At 45.2% G+C, this 26,691-nt stretch overlaps 1 protein-coding gene across 5 annotated transcripts; it reads left to right on the top strand.

Moving 5' to 3' along the window:
- The first annotated feature begins 422 nt into the window (after positions 1–422).
- On the top strand, positions 423–26,427 carry LOC119969633 (uncharacterized protein SCO4629-like). 5 transcript variants are annotated; one of them, XR_005461431.1, is made up of 8 exons: positions 1,474–1,860; positions 5,540–5,634; positions 9,971–10,094; positions 14,706–14,858; positions 21,632–21,814; positions 23,964–24,065; positions 24,173–24,307; positions 25,540–26,427. XR_005461431.1 is itself a non-coding variant. In XM_038803530.1 (6 exons), the coding sequence occupies exons 2-6, from the start codon at positions 5,563–5,565 to the stop codon at positions 25,656–25,658; spliced, it is 651 nt and encodes a 216-aa protein (XP_038659458.1). In that variant the 5' UTR covers positions 423–815; positions 5,540–5,562; the 3' UTR covers positions 25,659–25,699. The 5 variants fall into 5 exon arrangements, 3 of the variants coding, with proteins under 3 accessions (XP_038659458.1, XP_038659459.1, XP_038659457.1); XR_005461430.1 differs by having other exon boundaries at positions 23,961–24,065; XM_038803530.1 differs by lacking the exons at positions 1,474–1,860; positions 23,964–24,065; positions 24,173–24,307 and adding an exon at positions 423–815 and having other exon boundaries at positions 25,540–25,699.
- The last annotated feature ends 264 nt before the right edge of the window (positions 26,428–26,691 follow it).

Genomic DNA, 26,691 nt, shown 5'->3' with positions numbered 1-26,691 from the left:
CTAGCCCTCTTGGCATGAATGCTAAGATTACATTTGCCTTCCAAACTGCCGACTGAACCAGTACGATAACCTATACAATCTGCTTCCACCGCCCTTTCAGTCAATGTATGTCCCAGATCATAATCTGCTGCATTTTAAAAACAAAATTCCCTCCTCTCTCTACTTATGACTTTGTTCCCTGTAGTTATTGGCCCACTTGGTGGCACAGTGGTTAGCACTGCTGCCTCATAGCGCCAGGGACCCGGGTTCGATTCTGACTTTGGGTGACTCTGGAGTTTGCATGTTCTCCCCGTGTCTGTGTGACTTTCCTCTGGTTCCCTCGCACAGTCCAAAGATATGTAGGTTAGGTGGATTGGCCATGCTAAACTGCCCCTTAGTTTCCAAAAAAGGATAGTTGGGGTTACAGGGATAAAGCGGGCAGTGGGCCTAGCTAGGTAAGGTGTTATTTCCGAGACAGTCGGTGCAGATTCGATTGGCAAATGGCCTCTGCAGTGCAGTGATTCTATGATTCTAGTCAGGGAAAACAATTTCTCTTACTCGCAAAAACCTTCATCATTCACAACACTGCCCTTAAATCTCCATTTCCGTTCCTGTGAAAACAATCCCAGCCCCCCTAGTCTCGTCACGTAACTGAAGTCACTCAGCCCTGGTATAATTATGGCAAGTTTCCTCTGCCCCCTCTGATGCCTTCAAATCCTAAAGTATGATGCTGAAATTGAGCAGATTAGCCAGCTGAGGCCTAACCTGTGATTTATGAAGCTTTAGCAGAGCTTCCTTTTCTTCCCCATACGCTGATAAAGCTAAGGATCGCATAGGTGAGTTTTTATAAATTATCCTGGTATTTTAAAAAATCGGTGTGCATTAACTCCCAGGTCTGTCTCTGCACTCTCTAAAAATGATACAATTTAATTTCTAAAACAAATACAGTGACAAACGGTGTGTTTCAAGTCTAATAAATAGAACGTCTTCAGTTCCAAAATACTTGACTGATTGCCAAGTATGTCGAGGTCATGGAAGGCGCTATGTAAATGCAAGTCCTTTTTTTTTAAATATAAAAAAAAATCACTGCCTCCTGTCACAATTCATTCTGCATACCTGCGGTCACTGACACTTTCATTGCATGGATTTTAATTTTGAACGGTCAGGGTCCGTCATGTACGCACACAACCAAAGTGGGAAAACAAATCTATAGAGTAGTCAAAATAAATAATTCAGTGCAGGGTGAAGCCACATGTAGAAAAGATCTTTAGAAACACAGAGCAGTGATCTAAGTAATATCGAAAAAAACCAATAGACGTGAACCCTTTCACCAAAAAGGTAGTTTCATGGGGTTCACATTCCAACTTGAAAATGCACACTTCAAAAATAAACTAACGAGTGTACTTAAGATTTAACATACCATGCACTTTATCTGCATTGTTACGAATCCTTTTTGTCACATTTTTTAAAAACCTCATACATATTTATTAGCCTGTGTTGATCCAGCACAAAATTGCGTTGACGTTGCTTTTGTTTTGCCAATTTTGCAGTTTGCTGCAGTGGGAGAGATTTGAACAACAGTCCAAAGAAAAAGGTTTATTTTTCTCCCTTGAGTTTCTTTTTCTCTTCCCCCCCCCCCCCCCCGGAATTTCCTCCTAGGCGAGAAGAATCGGGCATGACGCAGAGGAGGTGCTGAATGGGAAGAGCTGAGACGGGAGTAAGTCACCTCCGCTCACTGACAGGTCAGATGACAGTATTATTGATGCAAACAAAGGGAAGCAGATGCTGCGCCGTTACCCCGGGCGGCAGGCATCATGCTATGCTTGGCCCTGAGAACAGATCTTGGAACCAGTGCCCAGCAGCCATTCCAGCAATAACCAGGTAAAGGGATTCGAGAGCTTGTGTCTTCTTCCGACTCATGATGACATTTCACTGTTTCCTCAACACCCGCTCACAAATCAGACTTTAAGATTCATTTGGTTTCTGAGGTGTTATTCTTTTGCACATTGGTGCATTACGGGAGGTTACAGACAGAGCGCAATGCAGAGATGGAAATCATTCAACTAAGCCTGCTTGAATTCAGCAAGATCTTCTCGCCTTGGTGTAATTCTAGACCTCGTAAACGACCATACGTTTTTCATATTTCGGCTCATTGTGTTGATCTTCCTCGTGTTTTGTTTTCAGCTTGCAGTTCATTTCATTTAAAAGGAGAAGAAAATCATGATAGCAATTGTTTTAAACATTCCAGAAGAGGGTAGAGTGGTGCATCATTTCTGGTCACAATGGGATACTTTAGTGACTCAGTGAGGAGGTCCAACTGATTTACTGCAGCAAGTAATTTATCACTCAGATACCAACAGTTTCCTCTTCCCTAGGACCTTTTATGCAAAATTACAATTTTCAGCAAATTATGCTAAACATGATGGGCAGACAGAATTTTCCGCTCTCGCCTGCTGCCAGGGTCATGTCAGGCGAAAGGCAAAAAATCTTTCCCAATGGCAGGATGAACTGTCGGAATTCTATTCTCCTGACTTTCAAGGCAGGTTAAATGTGGGTCGAGTTTCCTGCATCTCGCGCATTGGCCATTGAAAGGCTACCTCGCCAGAATTAAGTCCGCCCTCCAGATTAAGTTCCCCACCAGCGGGAAGCCAGAAGGTTCAGTTTTATGACTATATAACTGGTGTGCACCAGGTCAGCTTCACTCTGTCCACACGTTTGAGGTCAGTAGGTCCTGCTTTCGCCTTCTTGGGGACCGCTCGGGTAGCAGGATGGGGCAAGGGCAGGGTGGGCACAGAGGTAGTAACGGGTGTTAGCTCTCAGGGGAGTGGAGACATGTGGAGGTGAACTGAGAAAGAGTCCAGGGTATGAGGGCAGGTTCAAGAGTGACAGAAGGGAGATTAAAGGTGATATTAGGTGGGCAAAAGAGGATGGTGGAAAGTTGGTGGGTGACGGGGGAGTGAGTTTGAAAGGTAATGTGCACCATTTTCCCAAACTGACCTCGACCACACAGATAGTCAGTCAGTGAGATGCCTTGAAGTGGGTGGAGGGTCTTTTTTGGGTGGGTGGAGTTCAAGTCCACACAAGTGGCCGACTAAAGAGGCATGTTACAAATTACGCTGATGGTGCATGCAAGATAGCTGAAAACCCAGAAGGGTAACTTGGAACACAGGTTCATAGAGGTGTATGTGTTTTTTCTGGTTAATAGAAGGAACAGTGTACAACCCAGTGAGAAACCGCCCAGGCGTTGTGCGAACAATTAATAAAGAATATTTATTAACTTAAAGGAAATGCCAAACAAACTCTTTAAGAAGGACTATAATACACATTCAAGTATATTGATGACTATTCACACAGAATTTTACATGAAGCTATCCCTTGGCCTCCCGGGGCGGCACTTTGGCGCAATGGTTAGCACTGCTGCCTCATGGTACCGAGGACCCTTGTTCGATCCCGGCCCCGGGTCACTGTCTGTGTGTAGTTTGCACATTCTCCCCGTATCTGTGTGGGTCTCACCCCCACAACCCAAAATGTTGTGCAGGGTAATGAATTGTACGCTAAATTCCCCTTAATTGGGTACTCGAAATTTAAAAAAACGATCCCTTGGCCCCCAACGACCTACGTTTACCGGAACTCTGAGACACCGCTATCCCCAAACAACATCCAATTTTAAGTACGTTTGTGAGCTAAATCCAGCAAGTAATTATCACGCGGAGGTGAAAGTGGCCATGTCTGGGAAATAGTCTTCAGATCGAGCGAAGGTGAAAAAGAACTTCTTTCGGGAGACTAGGGGCGCAATGTTTCCACCTTGTAGCACCCGGCACCGATCCCGTTGCACCAGGAATATCGTGGAGACCCAAAACGGGCTTCACAGCAGGCGCAGGTCACCAACTCATGGCCCCCAGCATTAACTGGATCACGCTCTCACTGGGCATGATCCAGATAATCATATTTAAATGAGCCATTTGGACCATCTAAATATGTGTGCCAATTTGAAGCCTCAATCTCCCGGCACCCGTGAGTCACCAGCAAGACGTCACCCAGGCGCTGATCAGTACTGGTCTCCTCAAACAGAGACCAGGTGTGATGGCCATTCCGGGGGGCCTGGATGTTATTGGAGCTCCCTGGGCGGTAGGGGGCAGGACACCCGGACACCCTGGCAGTACCAAACCTGCAATTTTGGGGTGCTACATTTGGCACTGTCAGGATGTCAGGTGCAGTGCCAGTTTAGCACTGCCAGGGTGCCAGATTAGCAGTAACCATGAAAGGGGGGGGGAGTGAAGCATGGGAGTGGCAAAGGGATGTATGAAGGGGCATCATGAAGGTTGGGGGAGTGAAGGGGGGTTGACCTAAAAGGGGGATCCCTTAAGGTGGGCAGCCAACAGCGACCCTATAGAGGGATATGCTCACTTGGGGAGGGGCGAGGCAATGCCCCGATTCCCAAAAGGATGGATTGCTGTGGGGCAGCGTCACCCTTACACCTGGGTGATGGAGAGGGGAAGGCTCACAATAACCTTCAGTGATGGGGAAGGTGTCCCCTCGGGGGTTTCCCATTTCTGTGGGGAGTTGCATTGTCCATGGGTAGGGGAGTGTGCGGGACTCTCAATCTCAGTTTGAGACCGGACACCCTTCCAAACTAGTGCCCCAATCTCTGAGTAGATGGCCTGGCGGGTGAGTTTGGTTCCCCCTTGCAGAAGAAAATTTGAAGTGTGGGATTGACCGGTGAGAAACTCTCCAAGCTCCCCAAAAAATGACTATGTGTGGGTGAATATAGGTCTGGATCTCACCCAAAATGCCGGTGAGAAACACCCTGTCAAACATGCCCAAAATGACACTTAGGGCACGATTCTCCAGCCTTCTTGCGCTCTCACGCACGCATAACGAAGCCAGTGAATAGTGGGAGTGGTCAAAAACGAGATCCGCGCCAGGTGCCAAACGGTTTGTGATGCAACCTGTGCACTGCCATAGCGCGAGGAGAAACCAGTTGGCAGCACGGTGGGGCAGTGGGTTAGCCCTGCTGCCTCACGGCGCCGAGGTCCCAGGTTCTATCCCAGCTCTGGGTCTCTGTCCGTGTGGAGTTTGCACATTCTCCCCGTGTTTGCGTAGGTTTTGCCCCCATAACCCAAAAGATGTGCAGGGTAGGTGAATTGGCCACGCTAAATAGCCCCTTAATTGGAAAAAATGAATTGGGTATTCTAAATTTATATTTAAAAAAATAATCACCACTTAAGCCCCAAATTCAGTAAGTAATTCAGTTTTTATAATAATAATAATCTTCATTATTGTCACAAGAAGGCTTATATCAACACTGCAGTGAAGTTACTGTAACACAGGTTAGAGAGTACTGATGCATTCAAGCACACACTTGTGGAGCTAGTTTGTGCCATTGTGATCCATTGCTGCACACATTTGGCTGTGCACCTTAGATCTAATAACGCCTCATTATCGCCCAAGCGTACAAATCAAAGACCAGTAGCTGCAACAGGACTGCAGCCTCATTGAACTTCCAAATGCTGCTCCTTCAATAAGATGGCACTGAAATAATTTTGGTTCTTTATTTTAGCTGATGGAGATGGTGTGAGTGGCATGGATAATGACTGCAAGCAATGGGCACAAGTGTTATGGAATTACCTTCGACTGGGACAACCTCTTGTAAAGGTAGGAAAGCTTTACAAATGGCAGGCAGAAAGACCAACTGCATTAGCACAACTACAAAGATAAGCAATCAAGTTATTAATTATTGTAAAATTATTTTGCTTTCTCCATTCACTCACCTTTGATTCCAGGCTCTTTCCTGACCACTGTTTTAAGCTGAAACAGACTTTGAAACCACAATGTGCTAAATGCCTATAATCTGAACCAACGGTCCCAAAACATCTTCATTGCAAAGATCGTTTACTTCCGTCTCCATAATATCAATCATCTCTGGCCCAGGCCTAGCTCATTTGCTGAGAAAGCCTACCTCCATGCTTTTGTTGCCTCCAGACTTAACTATTCCTAAGCTCTTTTAGTTAGCCTCTTATCAACAAAGAACAAAGAACAAAGAAAAGTACAGCACAGGAACAGGCCCTTCGGCCCTCCAAGCTCATGCCGACCATGCTGCCCGACTAAACTACAATCTTCTACACTTCCTGGGTCCGTATCCCTCTATTCCCATCCTATTCATGTATTTGTCAAGATGCCCCTTAAATGTCACTATCGTCCCTGCTTCCACCACCTCCTCTGGCAGCGAGTTCCAGGCACCCACTACCCTCTGTGTAAAACACCTGCCTCGTACATCTACTCTAAACCTTGCCCCTCGCACCTTAAACCTTTGCCCCCTAGTAAATGACCCCTCTACCCTGGGGAAAAGCCTCTGACGATCCACTCTGTCTATGCCCCTCATAATTTTGTAGACCTCTATCAGGTCGCCCCTCAACCTCCGTCGTTGCATTGAGAACAAACCGAGTTTATTCAACCGCTCCTCATAGCTAATGCCCTCCATACCAGGCAACATCCTGGTACATCTCTTCTGCACCCTCTCTAAAGCCTCCACATCCTTCTGGTAATGTGGCGACCAGAATTGAACACTATACTCCAAGTGTGGCCTAACTAAGGTTCTATACAGCTGCAACATGACTTGCCAATTCTTATACTCAATGCCCCGGCCATTCCGCATTCAATAACCCTCAGCTAGCCTGAAACTCTGCTGCCCTTTTTTCAGTTAGCACCAAGTCCCACTCATGTTATCACCCCTGTTCTTGCTGGCTTTCACTGACTCCTGATATCAAATGCCCCCCAACTTAAGATTCTCATCCTCATGTTCAAATCCCTTCACATCTTCATCCTTACAACCCTCCATCAATCCTGTGTTCCTCCAACACGTCTCTTGCATATCCCCTATCTCCTTTATCTATTGTTGTGTCGTTAGCCATCTTGGGCCCTAAGCTCTGAAATGCCCCCCTGAATCCCTCCACTTCGCCATCCCTCTCTTGCCCCTTCAGACCAACCTGAAAATCTTACATTGCTCTGAAAATCTATTCCATTGGCATAGTCAATTTAATCTGATTATGCTCCTGCAACGTGCCTTAGGAGGTTTATATATGTTAAATGTTCAAGTTATTGTTCAAATATCATAGGGAGTAAATTCAACTCCAGGACAGTGAAGATATAGACATATACATCAGATTATTTTGGCCTCCATTTATGCCAAGTGTATGTATGGTTTGTCCTACCAATATTTCCATGGAAAACTTGCTTAGAGTTTTGCACAGATGGAAAAGAGGTGATAGTATACAGAAGCAATGTATTTGTTCATGTATCCTTTGCCAGCATAAATAGGCATGTTCAAAAAGTGCAAAACATATATACAAAACTCAATTTTCTCTCAGCACCTTTTATGGGCCAGGGTTTAGAGAACCCCAAAGTATATCATGGAGTTCACCTGACCCACAACTTTTAATAGATTGTGGTATGGGGAGCACACAGCCCACTCTACAGGTGTGGTACAGCAGAAATTGAAAAGTACTTTTTAAAGCAAAACAATGTTTATTCTATGATCTCAAGTTAACTTTTTAAAACATACAGTGAACATCTTAGCAACCATTAATTCAAGTACAACGCCCAAAGAATACAACATTAAGTAATCCTTAATAAATTCCCAAACAACATCCAGGAGACAAATGAAACACCTTTTAACAGAAGCACATCAGGTTTAAATTCACTACTAAGAACATTTATAATTCTGAATTCACCAAATAATCAACAGATAGTCTTTTCATGGCAGAGAGAACAACAGTACACCTGTTTTGCCTGGCTTCAGCTCCAACAATAAAACCAGAGCCAGAGCTCAGCTCCACCCACACTCTGTCATCACTGCAGTCACATGAGCAGCCAAACATTTCTTAAAGTGACATTTTCATGACAACCTGTAGTATTTTTCTCAGAAGAAGTCCAGTTAAAATAGCGCACAGATGACAAAGGAGAAACAAATGCAAATTATCTTTCAATTATGAAGAATTATGTTGTTTCACATGTGAAGAATGACCCGTATTTGACAAGCCATAATTAATTATTCTGGGGTGGCACGGTGGCACAGTGGTTAGCACTGCTGCCTCACAGCGCCAAAGACCCGGGTTTGATCCCGGCCCTGGGTCACTGTCTGTGTGGAGTTTGCACATTCTTCCCATGTCTGCGTGGGTCTCATTCCCCAACCCAAAGATGTGCAGGGTCGGTAGATTGGCCATGTTAAATTGCCCCTTTATTGGAAAAATAAAAAATTTTTTTTTCCAGACATTTACTTAAATAGCTTCAGTTTTAGAGACCTTGGGCAGGATTCTCCGACCCCCCGGCAGGTTGGAGAATCGCCGGGGGGGGCAGCGTGAATCACGTCCCCGCTGGCTGCCAAATTCTCTGGCGCTGGGGATTTGGCGTGGGCGGGAATCGCGCCGCGCCAGTTGACGGCCGCTGGCAGCAGCCCCCCGGCAATTCTCCGGCCCGCAATGGGCCGAGCGGCCGCCCGTTTTCAGCCAGTTTCCTCCGGCGTATGTTACACCAGGTATTTGGTGAGTGGCCTCCGGGGTCCTCGGGTGGGGGGGGGGGGGGGGGGGCGCAGGGAGATCTGACCCCGGGAGGTGCCCCCAGGTGGCCTGGCCCGAGATCGGAGCCCACTGATCCGCGGGCGGGCCTGTGCATTGGGGGCACTCTTTCCTTCCCCGCCCGCCGGTGTAATGGTCCGCCATGGCTGGTGCGGAGACGAACCCCTCTGCGCATGCGCTGGGGTGACGCCAGCATACGCTGGTGGTCCCGCGCATGTCCCAACTCGTGCCGGCCGGCGGAGGCCATTCGGCGCCGGTTGGCGTGGCGCCAAGCCCCTTCCCCACCGGCCGGCCCGGCGCAAACCACTCTGGGGCCGGCCTAGCCCCTCAAGGTGCGGTGGATTCACGCCACTCCTCGGTGCCGGGAACCCCCGCCCCGCCGGGTAGGGGAGAATCCCGCCCAAGATTCCTGGGGGCTGAAGAGGACTGATGTGCCTGAAATGTGTGGCAATCGCAAGAGCTAAAAAATGATTGTACACATCAGGGCATCATGTTCATCATGTCTGTGAAGTAAATAATAAATAAGTGCTGTAATAAGTAAAGCTTTCACTTGGCAAAACAAGAAGAAATTAATTCCGTAATTAGGGCTAATATTTTCTTGATCATTTTGGGTGAGATTTTGCATTCATTTAGATTGAGAGGGTTTGGTGCTGTGAGATTTTCCACTTGAAGGCAATATCAAACATTTTGCAGGTCAGGTGTAGCATGAGGCAAAGGCAAAGTGAAGCTTAATTCCTTAGCCCAATTCTGGAATGCCCTCCTATCCAGGTGTGCTATTATCATGCAGAGGTGGAGGGTATGATTTAACGTGGAAAAAAGAGTTCAGTTTTGGGCACGAACAGCAAGTGTTTCTTGGTGCGTTCAGAGGTGAAGACCTCCTCGCTATCAAATGGGATTCTGTTTTTTGTTTGGCCTCGGTGAGAAATGCCCCGCAGAGGCTGTACTTACCACATTTCCTGCGCTGGTGAGCTCAGCGGGAGTGCCAGGGTAGCACCCTGCCAAGAGCCTGACCAACCGGGGGCCTCCAATGCCCTGGGTCTGTGTGGGCCGGTGCTAAACGGCGCCATGGCGCGGTGTCCCAGGAGCGGGCGTTCAATTCCGCGCCTTGGGAGAATCCGGCGTAGACATATTTATGTGAGCCTAACTGCTCACATAAATATGCAAATCTCAATCCCGCCCAGTGAGGTCTCGTTAGGTCTTACGAGGCATACCGAGCGTCACAAATCTCGTGAAAGGCTATTCAATCGAGCCCGGCATTGCAGGTTGATGCACACGCTTTAATTTCCATTAGTCATTCTTGGGTTTATTTCGCATTTTGACGACACTTCAAATTGTTTTTGAGCATTTGTGTTACTATTGATGTGGAGACTGTTAATCATAAGTGCAAGGAGCCTGATTGAGTGTCTCTGTGTTTCCAGAGTGATGTAATAATAGGTCTGGGGTGTCATGATATTCGAGTGGCTGAAAGAGCTGCAAACCTTTACCTTGAAAATTGGGCTCCACAGATACTATTTACCGGCTACCTGGGAAACCATACAGTAGGTAAGAAATATTACGTCTGAATTATATCCGGATAAAATTTCTGTTGCATAAATGGCATAATAATATATTTTGGCATGACTGCATTTTCTGCTGTAGATCATAGTATGGTGTTGTTTGTTCGCAACTTTGCACTTATAGCATTTCTCCTGCGTTTGTACGGATTATGTTTGAAAGATCTCCTTTGGTTATATTTTGTTGTGTCTCTTCAACTTCAACAATATATAGGTGAACATACTCAAGTTTCCGCTCTTCCTAATTTGGCAAATACATTTGCCACCACCTGCTATTTTATAAATTACATATTCATGAAAAATCCAGGATGGGAAGAGTGAATTCAGGCATTGAAGTTCGCTCCACCCATCTGTACCTCAGAATTGTTCTTCGGGGTCCAATAACCAGGATAGGGCTTTGATTTGCACACTTATGCATTTCTTACACTTGTTGGCTGTTTGTCCAAATCCAGGCCAGCCTAAGGAGGGTCTTGGATGTAGAGTGCAATGTGTCCTGTAGCCATTTTTCCTACCCCACTCATTTCCTGCTGCTGGTTTCCACTATTCCAGGGAAAAATAGGTGAAATATAACGGATATTTTCACAACCCCAAAGGACCACTTGATAAGACTGCACCAGTTACATAGGGGGAGGCAATGGTGAGTGGTATTTTCACTGGGTTAGCGATCCAGAGACCTTGGGTAAAACCCGGGGGATATGGGTTCAAATCCCACCATGGCAGATGGCAAAATTTGAAATCATTGTAAGTCTAATTGTCATAAAAATCCATCTTGATCACTTAAAATCCATCCTTAAAACAACCTGCCCCGAACTTAGTCTCGTCTACATGTGACTCCAGACCCATAGCAATGTGGTTGTCTCTGAAATGGCCATGCCATTCAGTTCAAGAGCAATCAGGGATGGATAATAACATCCCACTGCTTTTAAAGTAAATAATGCATAAAATTCAAAATTATAAACTGCTGCTTCTGGTACAGAGTTTCTTCTATTGAGGTACAGGGGATTAAGTTGCTCACCTGCAAGAATTTTTTTATTATAAATTTAGAACATAGAACATAGAACAGTACAGCACAGAACAGGCCCGTTGGCCCTCGATGTTGTGCCGAGCAATGATCACCCTACTCAAACCCACGTATCCACCCTATACCGTAACCCAACAACCCCCCCCATAACCTTACTTTTTTGGACACTAAGGGCAATTTATCATGGCCAATCCACCTAACCCGCACATCTTTGGACTGTGGGAGGAAACCGGAGCACCCGGAGGAAACCCACGCACACACGGGGAGGACGTGCAGACTCCGCACAGACAGTGACCCAGCCGGGAATCGAACCTGCGACCCTGGAGCTGTGAAGCATTTATGCTAACCACCATGCTACCGTGCCGCCCAATTATTTTAGAGTACCCAATTATTTTTTTTTTCCAATTAAGGGGCAATTTAGCGTGACCAATCCACCTAGCCTGCACATCTTTTGGGTTGTGGGGGTGAAACCCACGCAGACACGGGGAGAATGTGCAAACTCCTCACGGACAGTGACCCAGAGCCTGGATTCGAACCCGGGTCCTCAGCGGCGTAGGCAGCAATGCTAAGCACTGTGCCACCGTGCTGCCCTCACCTGCAAGAATTAGCACAGGTTTTGCACTTTAAACAAAATCTTTACACATTATTACAAAAAAAGCTCATTATTACAAATACCTAGAATTCCTTTGATTTAAGGTATTATCTTTCTGATATAATAATGAAGGACAGAAGAACGTAAGGAATAAGAGCAGGAGTGGTCCACAGGGTCCACTGAAGCTGCCCTGCCTTTCAATATGATCAAGGCTGGTCTTCTGCTTCAACTCCATTGACTCGCCTGCTCCCCATTATCCCTTAATTCCCTGAGAGACCAAAAATCTGACTACCCCAGTAAACGTGTTCAAGCAAATACCTCCCAGCACATCCAAACGTTCCATGTCACACTGAAGAAAAACGCTTAAAATTTTAAACATGGGATTGGAAAATTTCCCTGTTTTTTTCAGAAGACACTGTTGAGGACCTTGCATCACCAATTTCAGGAATAACCTTTCGATGTAAATCATTAATTCTCAGGTTTCTCAATAGCTGCTGTTCCAGAGAACACCTGTAGCTCTGGGGCAGTCGCACAACATGGACAAATGCTTCATAAGCATTCTTGTTTTATCAGATTCCTCATTCGCCTCTACTGAACTCTGGACGTTCTTGCGAAGAAGATCATAAATTCATTTTATCAATTATATTTAATGTTAACAAAATTAATACTTTTAGGTTAAAAAAAAACCCCCACAGGCCAAGATTAATGTGAGCCTATTCTAATCAATAACTAGTGTTAAATTTCCTGTAAAACATCTGCAAATTATTTTGACATCGAATTAACTCAGTGGTAGCTTTCGTAACTCTTGAGGCAGAAAGTTGTTCAAGTCTCACGACAAGTAGCTGAGTACCTAATCTAGGCAGTCACTTCAGTGCAGTGCCCAGGAAAAGCTTCATTATTGGAAGAGCTGCACTTGAAATTAAAATTTAGACAGGGATCCTAACTGCCCTCTTGGGTGGATGCACAAGATCCCCTGACTGTATCTGAAAAAGACATGGGGAGCTCTTCCAGTATATGGGTCAGCATTTAATCTTCAAACAACACTAAAAATAAACATTCCGGTCATTTATGTCATTGTTGTTTGTGGAGCATTGCTGCATAGAAACTAATTATCATATTTCCCCATATTGTAAATACATTTAAAAAGTATGTCATTGGCAGTGAGCAATTGAGGATATTGTGAGGTGCCAAAAGATGGCTTTTAAATGAAAGATAGTTTTTCTATTTTTGGTGTATTCCATTTTAATTTCATAGAATTTACAGTGCAGAAGGAGGCCATTCGGCCCATCGAGTCTGCACCGGCTCTTGGAAAGAGCACCCTACCCAAGTTCAACACCTCCACCCTCTCCCCATAACCCAGTAACCCCACCCAACACTAAGGACAATTTTGGACACTTAGAGCAATTTATCATGGCCAATCCACCTAACCTGCACATCTTTGTTTCACAATAAATCTGTAGAGCCAGATTAACAATCAATCCTATTGACAACAGTGTGCATCAAAAATAGTAGACAGAATTTTCATTAATAGAGGCAGGTAGCACAAACAAAACTAAAATTAAATCTTCGCATGCAAGAGATTTTAATAATGGTCATATGCTTAAATATTTATTTCATAGCTATGAGGTCCATTAAGTCTATTGACTGGATTACTGTTTTATTAAGATCCTATGATCTATCTTGGGATGTTTTACCATGTTAGTGGTGCTGTATAAATCCATAGTTGCAGTTGGTGATATAATTCTGATACATATTCCTTACTGTGAGGGACTAAGACCTCACAATGTATATTTCTATGCTCATCACTATTTCTGAACAAATTTAAACTGAACATAAAATGGCTGAAACTGTGTCTGTCCGTGATCCCCGAAGAAAATAAGTCACGTGGCAGTTTTAAGAAAACTCACACCTCGTTATCCCTGAGGAACCTCTAACCACCCATGTGCACTGTTCAGCCCAACTTCAAAGAGAGTTATACAAAGGTCACCTGTATTTAATAAACCAGACAGGCCAGTAGGAGATGGATCATCTGTAAAGGCAAAGGCCCTGTAACCTTCCTTTCAATTCCTAATGGCTGAAAAGTTTATCAATCTTTGGAATCCAGACAATGGATACACATTCTTTGTCAAAGATGATGGTTAGGTGGGAATCATGTGACGTGGGTCTCTGGATAGTGGAACAATTAATATTGCCTTGCTGAACTGGGAAGCTCAGTCTGCTGTTTGCCATCTAACTAACAGCCTCACTGGCAAGACGCTCTGCCCAGGTGGAATACTTGGCGCCAGTCTACACTGCTTCTGCTGGAAGTTTGATATCATCACCCAATCTTTGCACGCCTGCCTCATCGTTTGAAGTGCACACCACCAGAAAAGTATTATCCAGCATCCGTTTTTCACCCACCAACCTCCATGAAGGAATACCTCATTAGACTTTGATTCTGCACTCTGGAACTGACACAGATCAATACTTATTTTTTCTGTGGCCTCTGTAATGCTGAACCTTCTTTTCTCGATCCCTTTCTTTGCTGGAGGCAACGTTGTGACCCTCCTTTTGTGTTCTGAATGTGTTCAATAAACGGATCCTTTTTAGTTCATCCCATCTCAAGTTTGCTGTGGGGTTATTAAAAGAAATTGGATCACATGAAAACAGAGGGGTTGGGAAGTACACCAGTGTCTATAAAGAGGGAATCAAATCCTTTCTATTTAAGGCTAGGTGGCAGAGGAGAAATTAGTGTTGTTTAAATTCACCCCCCTCCTGTCTGCAACATTACATTCTAAACAATATGCTTCATTAGTGACTCTGGAATTCAGACACCACTGCTTTCGCTTATTTACACTTTAACTACAGATCTGCATTTTTAAAAAGAATGTTTGTCGTAACAATGAAATTTACCAATGAATGATGCAAACGTTTACTTCCTTATTGTTACTGAAATATAGAAATTAATTCCTCTTACTCATTATTATAAATATGATTTTTAAAAACAGGGGTGTGGCATCAATCAGAGGCCGATGTTTTTGCTGAAACTGCGATTAAATTGGGTGTGCCCGTTGATAAGATCCTACTGGAGAAAAAAGCCACTAATACAGGCGAGAACATAAAATTTGCATATCAGACACTGAAGGATAACAACATCCCAGGTAGACAATAAGCTGAGTTTTATTATTCCTAGTTATTGACCTGATTGCTTGTCCAATGCATATTTCTTGTGGGGTCTGTGTAATGCAATATACTAATACTGTCCTTTCACAGGCTGGGTGCTCCAATCAAGTATAGCACAGACTGATGGGATGAAGCCTCCTCATTCTGATGATTCTGAGGGCCCTATATGGACTGGACTGGTGTAGCCACTTTCCAGTTCATAGAGGACAAAACCAGGCAGCCTTTTACTGTGCTAAACTATGGTATTGCCAGTGAGTTGGAGTTTAAGGGTAGGGAAGTACAGGCAGTTGGTGAGACACGCTAGGTACAGTTTTGGTCTCCTTATTTAAGAGGGGGATATACTTACATTGAAGGCAGTTCGGAGGAGGCTCATGAGGTTGATTCCTGGGATGCAGGAGTTGCCTTGCCAGGAAAGTTTGAGCAGGCTGGACCGCTACTCATTGGAATTTAGAAGAATGAAAGGTGATCTTATTGCAATATGGAATATTCTGAGGGGGTTGACGGAGTAGATCCTGAGAGGATGTTTCCCCTTGTGGAGGAACCTAGAACTGGGGGCACGGTTTCAGAATAAGGGGTCTCCCTTTTAGGACAGAGATGAGGAAGAATTTCTTCCCTCAGAGGGTTGACAGCCTTTGGAATTTTTTTTACCCCAGAGAGCAATGGAGCCTGAATCGTTGCATATATTCCAAGCTGCGTTAGTAAGGTTTTTCATCCACAAAGGGAGCCAGGGTTATGGAGGGAAGGCAGGAAATCGGACTTCAGGCTACGATCCAAACATCCATAAGAAACCGGAGCCTGACTAGGCCACTCAGAACCTTGAGCCTGATTCACCATTCAATAAGATCACAGCTGATCTCATTAAATGGAGGAGTAGGCTTCAAGGGTTGAATGGCCTAGTCAGGCTCCTGTTTCCTATGATCTTAAATGAGTATAGGCAGCCAAATTCAATCCAGAATTAGCTGGTATAAAAAATGACAGCGGTTGTAGAAGAAGGGGCCCTTTAATATGAGGCTTTCGGCAGAATCTTTCTGTGAGCTGTCTATCAGAATTGTTTTATTGAAATTTGCAATTTCATGGCACCGAGGTCCCAGGTTTGATCCCGGCTCTGGGTTACTGTCCGTGTGGATTTTGCACATTCTCCCCGTGTTTGCGTGGGTTTCGACCCCACAACCCAAAGATGTGCAAGGTAGGTGGATTGAACTCGCTAAATTGCCCCTTAATTGGAAAAAATGAATTGGGTACTCTAAATTTAAAAAAAAAGAAAGAAATTTGCAATTTCAGTAAGATAGCATTTACGAGGATACCTTTCCGCATTGCTGGGGCAGACCAGATGTAGCTCAATCTTGTTGATACAAATGCTGCAGAGGCTGGATATCTGAAGTAAAAAGTGGAGAAGCTGGAAGTACTCAGCAGGTCTGGCAGAGTTTGGGGAGAAAGAAACAAAGTTAGTGGCCCATCATACCCTGGGAGGTCCCGACGCACTGACTACCTGGGAATCGCCCAAGAAGTTTGGACTTTAAAAAAAAGTATTTGTATAAATAAATAAATAAATAACCTGTATTGTTACAAGTAGGCTTAACACTGCAATGAAGTTACTGTGAAAAGCCCCTAGTTGCTGCATTCCGACGCCTGTTCGGGTACACAGAGCTTTTCCATTTTAACAAATGCAACAAAACCACAGGAATGGTACAGAACAACAAAAATGTCTCAACATACACAGATACAGAGGAGGACAGAAGAATAGAGTTGGCCCGGTACAACCATTAAAGTCTACTTGGTGCCACTGTACACATTACCAGAGAACAAGGGAGAGGAGGATAAGGCCATGAAAACATAGCAGTATGATAGCACAGTGGTTAGCACAGTTTCTTCACAGCTCCAGGGACCCAGGTCCATTTCTCGGCTTGGGTCACTGTCTGTGTGGAGTCTGCACATTCCCACTGTGTGTGCATGGGTTCCTCCGAGTGCTCCCGTTTCCTCCTACAGTCCAAAGATGTGCAGGTTAGGTGGATTGGCCATGATAAATTTCCCCTTAGTGTCCAAAAATGTGAGGTGGGGTTACTGGGTTACGGGGTTAGGACATAGAACATACAGTGTAGAAGGAGGCCATTCGGCCCATCGAGTCCGCACCGACCCACTTAAGCCCTCACTTTCACCCTATCCCCGTAACCCAATAACCCCTCCTCACCTTTTTTGGTCACTAAGGGCAATTTACGGTGATAGGGTGGACATGTGGGCTTAGGTAGGGTGCTCTTTCCAAGAGCCGGTACAGACGCGATGGGCTGAATGGCCTCCTTCTGCACTGTAAATTCTATGATTCTATAAGTGGTGCACACCTTCCCACCTGGCGATTGCTCGCAACGACCACAAGAATTCGGGAGGGGTTCTTTGTGCCATGTTCGTGTGCGCAACAGAACATTCCTCCCCCAACTCCAGCAACACCAGAGGCACCAGTAACATGTTGTAATAGCCCCTTCTCGAATATCAGACCTGTCTGTACTCTTGCAGGAGCCCATCGTGGATTATTTAACCCCACAATAACAAAAATAAAAAATTATGGAAAAAAGAATTTGCAAGGAACCCCGGTTCTATTTTACATATACCACAAGGTGCAATAAAACCCCAAAGTTGGGCACAGTACAGAACAATTGTCACTCCACACATTCATACAGAGAGGACCAACAAATATTCATACAATAGGTTCGGCTTATAGTCAGTGCGGTTAGCACTGAACTAACGAACTAACCGAGACGGGATAGAAAATGAAAACTACCAGGAGTAGGGGTCTCAGGATAAAAAGAACCAAGATAACCATAAGTCCATGATCTTCTGACACATATCCCTCATCACAAGACAAAGAAGAAAAAAAAATCAAGACTTAACCTCTCAGGTTATCCCTACTCAGTGCCTTTGAAAAGGAATATAAGCATAATACCGGGTCTGGCGTCGCCCGGCACACTCTTGCACATAGGAATCAATACGTCCAGGATACCCAGCTCACCACCCAACTGGCCTCACTCCTCACTAACCACACCCAAGGCAGCGCACCAGCCCCACTGACACTAGAAAAGTCACATCTCCCTCAACCAAGGAGACCCCACAACGAGGAGAAGGAGAATCATCATAACACCAATCAATGGGCCATCTTGAGAGGGGATCGATCCCTGGCCCCCACCCCCACCCACCCCTGATACAATAAGGGAAACCCCCCCATTATCCAGTAGATCAAATCAGGCACACTGGCCACCCACATAAGAAGAAGAAACCGCCATCAAGAAGGAATGCCCGGATTAACCAAAGAACATGAGACACAGACCAGCACTGTACGCCATTACAAAGAGGATACTAGTGAACAAAGCAGTGCTACCTCAACAGAGACAAAAACACTGCCATACCATGGAAGACCCGACTATAATGGAGAAGGGTCTCAGGGAGCCCCATATAAGAGAACTTCGAAGAAAGCGCCTACCATCTAGCCGACCCTCAAACATAAGATGGGCTCCAACAGCACAGATCGACAGCATACAGACTCTCACTCCAATGAATCGACCACACCCAGGCGCCTACCACCACACATTTCCCCCCACTCCAATAACCCCAGAGATGCCAACCACAAAGAAGAATTACAGGGAATCCAGTCTTCTACATGATTCATCCGAGCTTTTGTGGGATAAGCATAGATTCTCAAGACTCAAAGTAAATAAAAAGCAAAATAAACCCCAATGCCGATAGCTCCAACTGGGGCCTTGCCTCAGTCTAAGTATATGCGGATGACTTGTTATATGTGACTGACCCGATCTGCAGAATCAGCAGGATTACTTTTTCGGGTATAAACTAAGTGTGGAAAAGAGTGAGGTGTTTCCTGTGGGGTCCAAGGGACAAGGCAGGGGCCTGGAGAAGTTGCGGTTTTGGTTGGTCAGGTCGGGTTTATTGTGTGCTGTGATCCTTGCATTTACAAACTGGGAGTGCACTTTAGATACCATTCAGCTCGTTTATAGAAAAGACGAGTAGAGACATGGCAGGCTGGTGGGTGGATGGTTGGTGTGTTGGTGGGTAGTAAGGTGAGATAAATCCTCACTGAGACTGAGGCAAGGCCCCAGTTAGAGCTATCTCTATGGCCTTCCCAACTACATTCAAAGGTTTCCTTTGCCCACCTCAGGATATTTTCCTTGTCAAAGTATCAATGGAGCCATACTATACTCGCCCGTGGTGGTACCCCAGCTTTTGGCTTCTTCCTTAACAACCAATGGGCTCAGTCTACCTCAGGAGGGCAGTCAAAGATCCCCTCCCCCACCAACTGGTCGAACATCTTGGCCACATATTCCGTGGTTCTTGTATACTCAATGTCTTCAGGCAGCCCAACATTCCTCAAATTTTGCCGCCTGGAGCCGTTCTCCAGGTCATCGATCTTGGCCTTCAACTTATATCAGTATCTCTGCCCCTAAAGAGGTCAGCAACCATTTCCTCCAGTTTCTGGATCGGCACATTCTGCACCTCCAGCCGCTGTTGCACCCTCTCCAGGGCAGCCCGAATTGGCTCAGCCACTCTCGTCAAGTCCTCAGTGACCGCCTGGCTTTGCTTTTTGAATGCGGCCGATAGGGACTCGACCAACCTGTCTGTCGACCACTGAGCGAGCAACAACACCACAGGTCTCTCCGCCATCTTTTCCCCTCCTGCACCACGCGTGTCTTCCAGGTCTGAAGAATGTCCCTTGCTCGACACACTCCTCATCTGGTAACTTTTCGACATCACCCACCGGAGGAGAAGTCCTAGTTCTTCTATTTTACCACTTTTCCGACTGCGCCACCCGATGTAAAATGGGCAAGAAGGGCCAAAAAACAAGTCCTCTGGCGGAGCCACCTTACGTGTGACCACTCCATGGCCGTTGTCAAGTTTGTCAAGGGCAATTACAGATGGGTGCCAATTTCTGGCGTGACCAGCAATGGCCATATGACATGAATAAATAAAAGAAGAGAAGTAAGTGAACAGTTCAACAATATTGATATATAGCAGTTCCCAAATGTTCTGCCATTTATAGCATTATTCTAAGTATTGTTCTTCTGGTGAAACTTCTTAATAGACGTCAGTGCGAAAAGATTGCTTGTTAATCGCTGTTAAAACTCTGCTCAGGTTCAACTGTGAATCTCTTGCCGAATTCTGGAGAGAGATAGATGCAGGCTTTGAATGAACAAAATAGTGTGATTATCTGAGTAAAAGGCAAGATTTTAATTCCACAATTTTCATTATTTTACATTTAACTTGCGTGTTTTAATAGATTATTAATAACTGGGTCTGTAACCAGCAGATAGATGATGCCATTTAGCTCGTTCCAGATGGAATAGGGTGATTGATGACGCAATTTCAGTGTCATATCCTATATAGTCAGCATCCTTCGGAACATAATGCAGAGTTAATGGCCGGGAGTGTGAGGTAATAACGGTGAGCCTATTGGTATCTATGCTTGCGCACTTAAATGCAGAAATGCTGTCAGAGGTACCCTGCTCTGCTACAGAGCGTGGTTCCTCGCTGATAGATTTGTCGTTGAAACGACCACGATGGCACAAACTGCACTTGCTTTCTGGTTCCGTCCTGAAAAGGCTAAGACAATTAGAGCCAGTGCATTTAAAAGTGAGTGAATTTTAAATGGCATAAGAGATGATTACTGATGAACATCCTCCCTGGCCCTGATCAATTCATTTAAAAAGTATTGGCCAGGATTTCTAGGGTGGCGTGTTCCCCTTCATGCCATGCGAAGAGTCAGCGGGGAATTCATCTCCACAGACACTGCCCCCCCCCAACAGCGATTTCGCCCACCAGTGAGTGTTAATTGGCTGAAGGCGGGACTTTCACCCCTCACTGGAGAGGAGGCTTGGGGAGGGGGATGGGGGTGGTGTGGTGTGTGGACATAGGGGGATTGTCATGTCAATGGAGAGGAAGGGGTGGGAGAGAGCTCCGGGGTTACTGGAGCTTAAGTGGAGAAGGTGGTGTTGAGCCATCCTATTGAACCATTGCAGTCCAAGTGGTGTAGATGCACCCACTTATTTCAAAAATAGACATTGGCAAAATGACTTGTTCACCCAGGTTTATTGAAATTTTGCTTGGCCTGTAAGAACCTCCAAGACCTTGACATTCTCTGTTTCTACAATCTCCTGAAATCACATGTTCTAATATATGCCCTCTATTCTTCTGATTTACATTTCCTTCTCTGTGCTCCATCCTTGGCCATTAACCACCCTTGCGCAATGTTCTGGAATGTTCTTTCTAAATCATCCCACCTTGCTAACTCTGCTTTCTTTTCAAAGCCTCACAAAAGCGAATATCTTAGATCATCATGTCTGAGTTGCTATTTATTATCTTCCCTCCCTCCAGTGCTGTGTCCTTGCTTACTTTGGTGCAATATTCTGGTGTTCGTTTAAGGAACTATATAAATGAAGATAGGTGGGGCAGCACGGTGGCGCAGTGGTTAGCAATGCTGCCTCACGGCGCCGTGGTCCCAGGTTTGATCCCGGCTCTGGATCACTGTTCGTATGGAGTTTGCACATTCCCCCCGTGTTTGTGTGGGTTTTGCCCCCACAACCCAAAGATGTGCAGGCTAGGTGGATTGGAAATTGCCCCTTAATTGGAAAAAATGAATTGGGTACTCTAAATTTATATTAAAAAAATAAAATAAAATAAATGAAGATAGGTAGAATTTAGAAAGATGAGAACTTGCTGTCCAGAAATGTTTTGTAACTTTTCTATTTTCTTACAGCAAAGAGGATTATTCTCGTTCAACAGCCTTTTATGGAACGTCGGGTTTATGCTACTTATCTTCAACAGTGGCCAGAAGACAAAGAAAATGTGCAGGCCACAGTCACCTCTCCGATAATGGAGCTTGATGAATATCCCAACAGCCACGTGGGAAATATGGACAACTTAATTGGCTACATGTTAGGTAGGTTGGGAAACCTGAAGAATTCTACTGTTCCAAACTGAGATTTCAAGTTAAAATAATTTCCCAAAAAGTATTAACTGTTATTCTGTAAACATCAATGCTAGTTTTATAATTCCCAATGTTAATATTTTACATGTGAAAACATTAACTATTATGTGCAGTGTGGTATGATGAGAAATGTTTGCCATCAGTGTATGAGCGGGCTCTCTCAGCTGTTGAGAGGTGAGGATGCTGATCTGTTTCTACATGGGGAAATGTAGCTATTTGTATTTCTGAATGTTGATGTCCATTGCCTCTGAAGCTGTGGATTACAGAGTTTATTTCATTTGTGAGAAAGACTTCCGGACCTATCACAGAAAGGAACTAAATTGTATTAATAATTGTAATAGAGTATTACATGCTATTAAATTCTATTCTTATTTCATAACAGCCAGAGTTTGTTACAATAGTTCTACTCATAGACCAAAAGAAAATAATGGGAGTGGGGAAGGGGCAGGATGATAGGATCATAATGATAAGGGCAGCACGGTAGCACAGTGGTTAGCACAATGGCTTCACAGCGCCAGGGCCCCTGGTTCGATTCCCGGCTTGGGTCACTGTCTGTGCGAAGTCTGCATGTTCTCCCCGTGTCTGCGTGGGTTTCCTCCGGATGCTCCAGTTTCCTCCCACAGTCCAAAGATGTGCAGGGGTAGGTAGATTGTAAATTGCCCTTAGTGTCCAAGTAAGGTAAGGTCGGGTTACAGGGAGAGGGTGGAAGTGTTGGGATAGGGTGGAGTCGTGGGCTTAGGTAGGGTGCTGCTCTTTCCAAGGGCCGGTGCAGACTCGATGAGCCGAATGGACTCCTTCTGCACTGTAAATTCAGTGCTCATAATCATTCAACTGGATAATCAGTGGATTGATGGTTAGGAATGTCAAGGTAGACTAATTAGGTTGCTTTTAGAAAGACCAGAATTTGCATTCACATAGCTTTTTATTTCACATCTCAAAAATGTCCCAAACTGCTTCACATAAAATTAATTACATTGTGCAGTGACTGTTGTTAGGTAGGTATCTATTGCAGCCATTTTGCATAATTAAGGTTTTTGCAAGTTGCGTTGAGGTGAATGACATGAAGGTCCATATTCTCAATCCGACCCCCTCACCTGAGGTGTGGTGATCCTCAGGTTAAATCCCCAGCAGTCAGCTCTCCTCCTCAAAGGGGAAAGCAGCCTATTGTCGTCTGGAACTATGGTGACTTTACCTTACCTCATGACCAGTTAATCTACTTTTGGTTGAGTTGCTGGAGGAATGTTTGTGGCCAGATAGTGGGACCTTTCATTTCTTCAATCAACAGAGCCTTGTAATCTTTGACATATAACCAAATCGCCAGAATAGGCAATTTGGGCATGATACAACAGAAACATTTCAAAGTCCTGTTTTGGGCACGTTTGGTGGGGAGTTTTGCCATGCCGGCGTTAGCGGGATTGCGGCCTGTATTCAACAACGCTTAGTGCCAGAAATCAGCCCATATGAGATCCTCGTCATTACTGGCTGCCTAGCCATCTGATTCGCCCAACTCGCACCTCAGCAGCTCGCCGCTGACAAAAGGGAGCAGCTCTTAAATGCTCCCTTACCACTCACTCCCAGTCAACACACAAGCATTGCAGCGCGCAAACCTGCTCTTCACTTTGGAGATGCCGACCTGGGCAGGCTTCTCGACGCTGTGGATGAGAGGCGGGGCACCCTGGTTCCCTGAGGCTGTCGGAGGACCAGCAGCAGGGTCAGCAATGCCTCCTGGGAGACAGTGGCAGCGGTTGACAGTACAGATAGCATGACCAGGAGGACCTGCCATCCAATGTCGGAAGAAGACCAACGACCACCACCAAGCTGCAAAGGTAAGTTACCACCTCTCTTCTGGCATGAGATTCTCCCACCACCCCTCAAAATCCCAACTCCCCACCTAATTCACTGGCTGACACCTCGCACCCTCCCCATATCCGATCTTTGTGCTTGTTCCTCAGAAGCCGCTGGCACCCCCCCCCCCCCCCCCCCCCCTCCCCCCCGGACAACCCCTTGATGTCCAAGTGCGGTGTCCACACATGCCATCTACTATAGACCCCCCCAACCCATCTAATGGGCAGCTCACAATACCCTTGTTTTGTCTCAGCAGGAGAAGCTAGCCCATAATATGCAGGAGAACGTGCCCTGGAGACCGTGGAGTTGACTAAGGAGAGAGCAATGACCGATAGCGAGGTGGGCCTGTACCAGAGAGGTGAGGATCCACTGTCCCTTTACCCAAATGATTTGTCTCAAGTGAATAGTTCATGTCAGACAAAATAATCCTTCCCTCTCACTGACCACATGTCCATTCACTCACAGGATCACCATCTCATAGGGCCAGGCCATCTGGATCGTACTGCAAGGCCAACAAGGCTATGGGCCTAGTACTGGCCCTCCATCCTATGGAGTCCCCAGGGCACGAGAGGCACTGTCAAGGAGGAGGAAGCATTGAAGGTGAACCCAGGGCCTTGTAAAAAAACACATGGTGTCCATCAGCTCATTGAATGACTAACAACGTCTGTAAACCTTGGGCTGCTGCTGGCCTTCCCTTCCGGGTCCCTCCTCGGCCTGATGGGTGGCCAGGTGTTCAGGCAATGCGGCAGCCCCCTCCATATGTGGTATCGCCTCCAGCCTGTGGTGATATTGCTGCCATCTCCATTGCCTGCCTGCCTCGGCTTCAACCAGCAACGCGAGGGCAGACTCCACAATTCCCACACCAGCAAACATTGTTTAATCTGAAAGGCATTGGAGAATGAGAGAAACGGGTTTCCACCCCAGGGCCCTCAAAACCCCCAAGTCTCCCCCACCCTCACGTGTCCCATCTTCTCTCAGAGTGCTGTCCAGCAAGCCAGTTGTGCTGGCAAACCTTGTTCTGCACTCTTACTCCTGGCGACATTTGGGCGACCTTGACCCCAGACCCCTGCCGGGAACATTCGGGAGACCATACTCAGCTGCCCTCCACTCAACCACACACTTACCCATTGGTCGCAAAAGGATCCACAGTGGTGAAGCACTGCTCTTAAATGCTATTCACCTGGCGATCCATGCCAGGCACAATGTGGTCGCTGAATTGCTCCCTTATTTCCCAAAAGACAGGACCCCAACAAAGCAGCACTGCCATGGTATCGCACTGAGTAAGAGGGAGTGATGGGCAAATACAACAATGTTAAATATAGGAGGACAAAGACATGGTTGACAATTAAAAAAATATGCAATAGAGGAAAATTCTGCAACATTTGATGTCGCTGACCGAAGAAAGAATGTATGAAAAGAGTGGTCAAAATGGATAAGTAAGTCAGAGAGCGCGATTTGGCTAATTTAGATGGGAATTGTTAAGTTCTGTAAAGTGACAATTTAAGGAAAGATGCCTTGTGGCAACTATCAGGATGTCCCAAAGCACTCAACATCCAATTAACCTTTTGGCATGTGGGTAAATATGGCAGCTAATTTGTGTAAAAACAAATCAAATAAATGTCAAGTTTATCTGCTTTTAATAGTATCGATTAAAGGAGGAATGTTGGTAGGATTTTGGGATAACTCCATGCTCCTATTTGAATAGCATCATGGAATTATTTACATCCACAATAGAGGTAGAATAGGCTTCACCTGAATGTTGCATTTACTGTACGTGTACATTGGAAAAGGATTTTAGTTCAACTTTAAGTTTGTTATATATTTTTCTCCAGCTGTTTTGGAACGAATTCGAGATTACCCAAGGAAGGGTTTCCAAGTGGAGCAAGAAGTTTTTCCCGAGGTTTATGATGCCCAACGGAAGCTACAGCGAGCTGGTTACCGACCAAAATAAACTGAATGCATTGCAGAAATAAAACCACTGTATCAGTTTAACCCATTGAATCAAAAGGACGGTTCAACTTTCCACCGTTGGATTTTTGTTAAAATGAATTTTATACTGAAATAATCATTTATAAGGGTAGTTATGTTTAATAATCCTGCACCATTGAGCTAAACTTATCCAGGTTTCCGAATTTGACATGAAAGAGGTGGATTGCTCAGTTTATGTATTTGTGGAGCATTAAGATGCAATCATTTGATTTAATGGTACCTGAGAAATATATTCTAGAAAAGGCTCCAGTTTATGCAGTAGGCCTTAGGAATCCACGGTTCTCCCAATTGGATATGGTAACATTCCACATGGCCTAAAGGACCTATCCGCCTCATTTGTAACTGTGAATAAAGATGGATATTTTGTCACCATCAGTTTAGAGTCTAAGGTGTTCACAATAATAAATAAAACAATACGGTAATATTGTGGGACACGGCACTACGGAAAACCTTTCAATTCCTTCCAATGCAAAAATTAATATTAAATTGTGTCCAAGTGATAATGTTGAAACTTTCACAGCTCCCTAGAACATTACAGAAAAAAAAGTTGTTCGCATGCTTGCTTCATCCAGGTGCCAAATGGACAAGCTTATCTTATCGAGTGGCCAGAATGTCTGGCATTGCCACATAAAGCATCGCAAGATTGACATGCATGAATCAGTCCAGGTGACTCTTCAATGTTCTCAATAAACTGCAAAATAAGGTTAATAAAAGCTGTCTTTCAAGATTGAGTTTTGAGGTGGTAAAAAATATTTTTTTGAATTTGTGGAATTCGCTGCCCCATAGTGCGGTGGAACAGGAGTCAGTAAATGGTTTGAAGAAGGAGATAGATATATTTCTGATTTTAAAAACAGGTTAAAGGGATATGGGGAACAGGTAGGGAGGTGGATTTGAGACCAGGAAGAGATCAGCCATGGTCTGATTGAATGGCGGAGCAGACTCAAAGGGCAGAATTGCCTACTTCTGCTCTTAACTCCTATGTTCCTATTTACATT

This window comes from Scyliorhinus canicula, chromosome 7 (assembly GCF_902713615.1).
Source record: "Scyliorhinus canicula chromosome 7, sScyCan1.1, whole genome shotgun sequence".
NCBI classification, from domain to species: domain Eukaryota; kingdom Metazoa; phylum Chordata; class Chondrichthyes; order Carcharhiniformes; family Scyliorhinidae; genus Scyliorhinus; species Scyliorhinus canicula.
The sequence above is the reverse complement of the archived record's forward strand: the minus strand, read 5'-3'. Positions and strand labels throughout refer to the sequence as shown.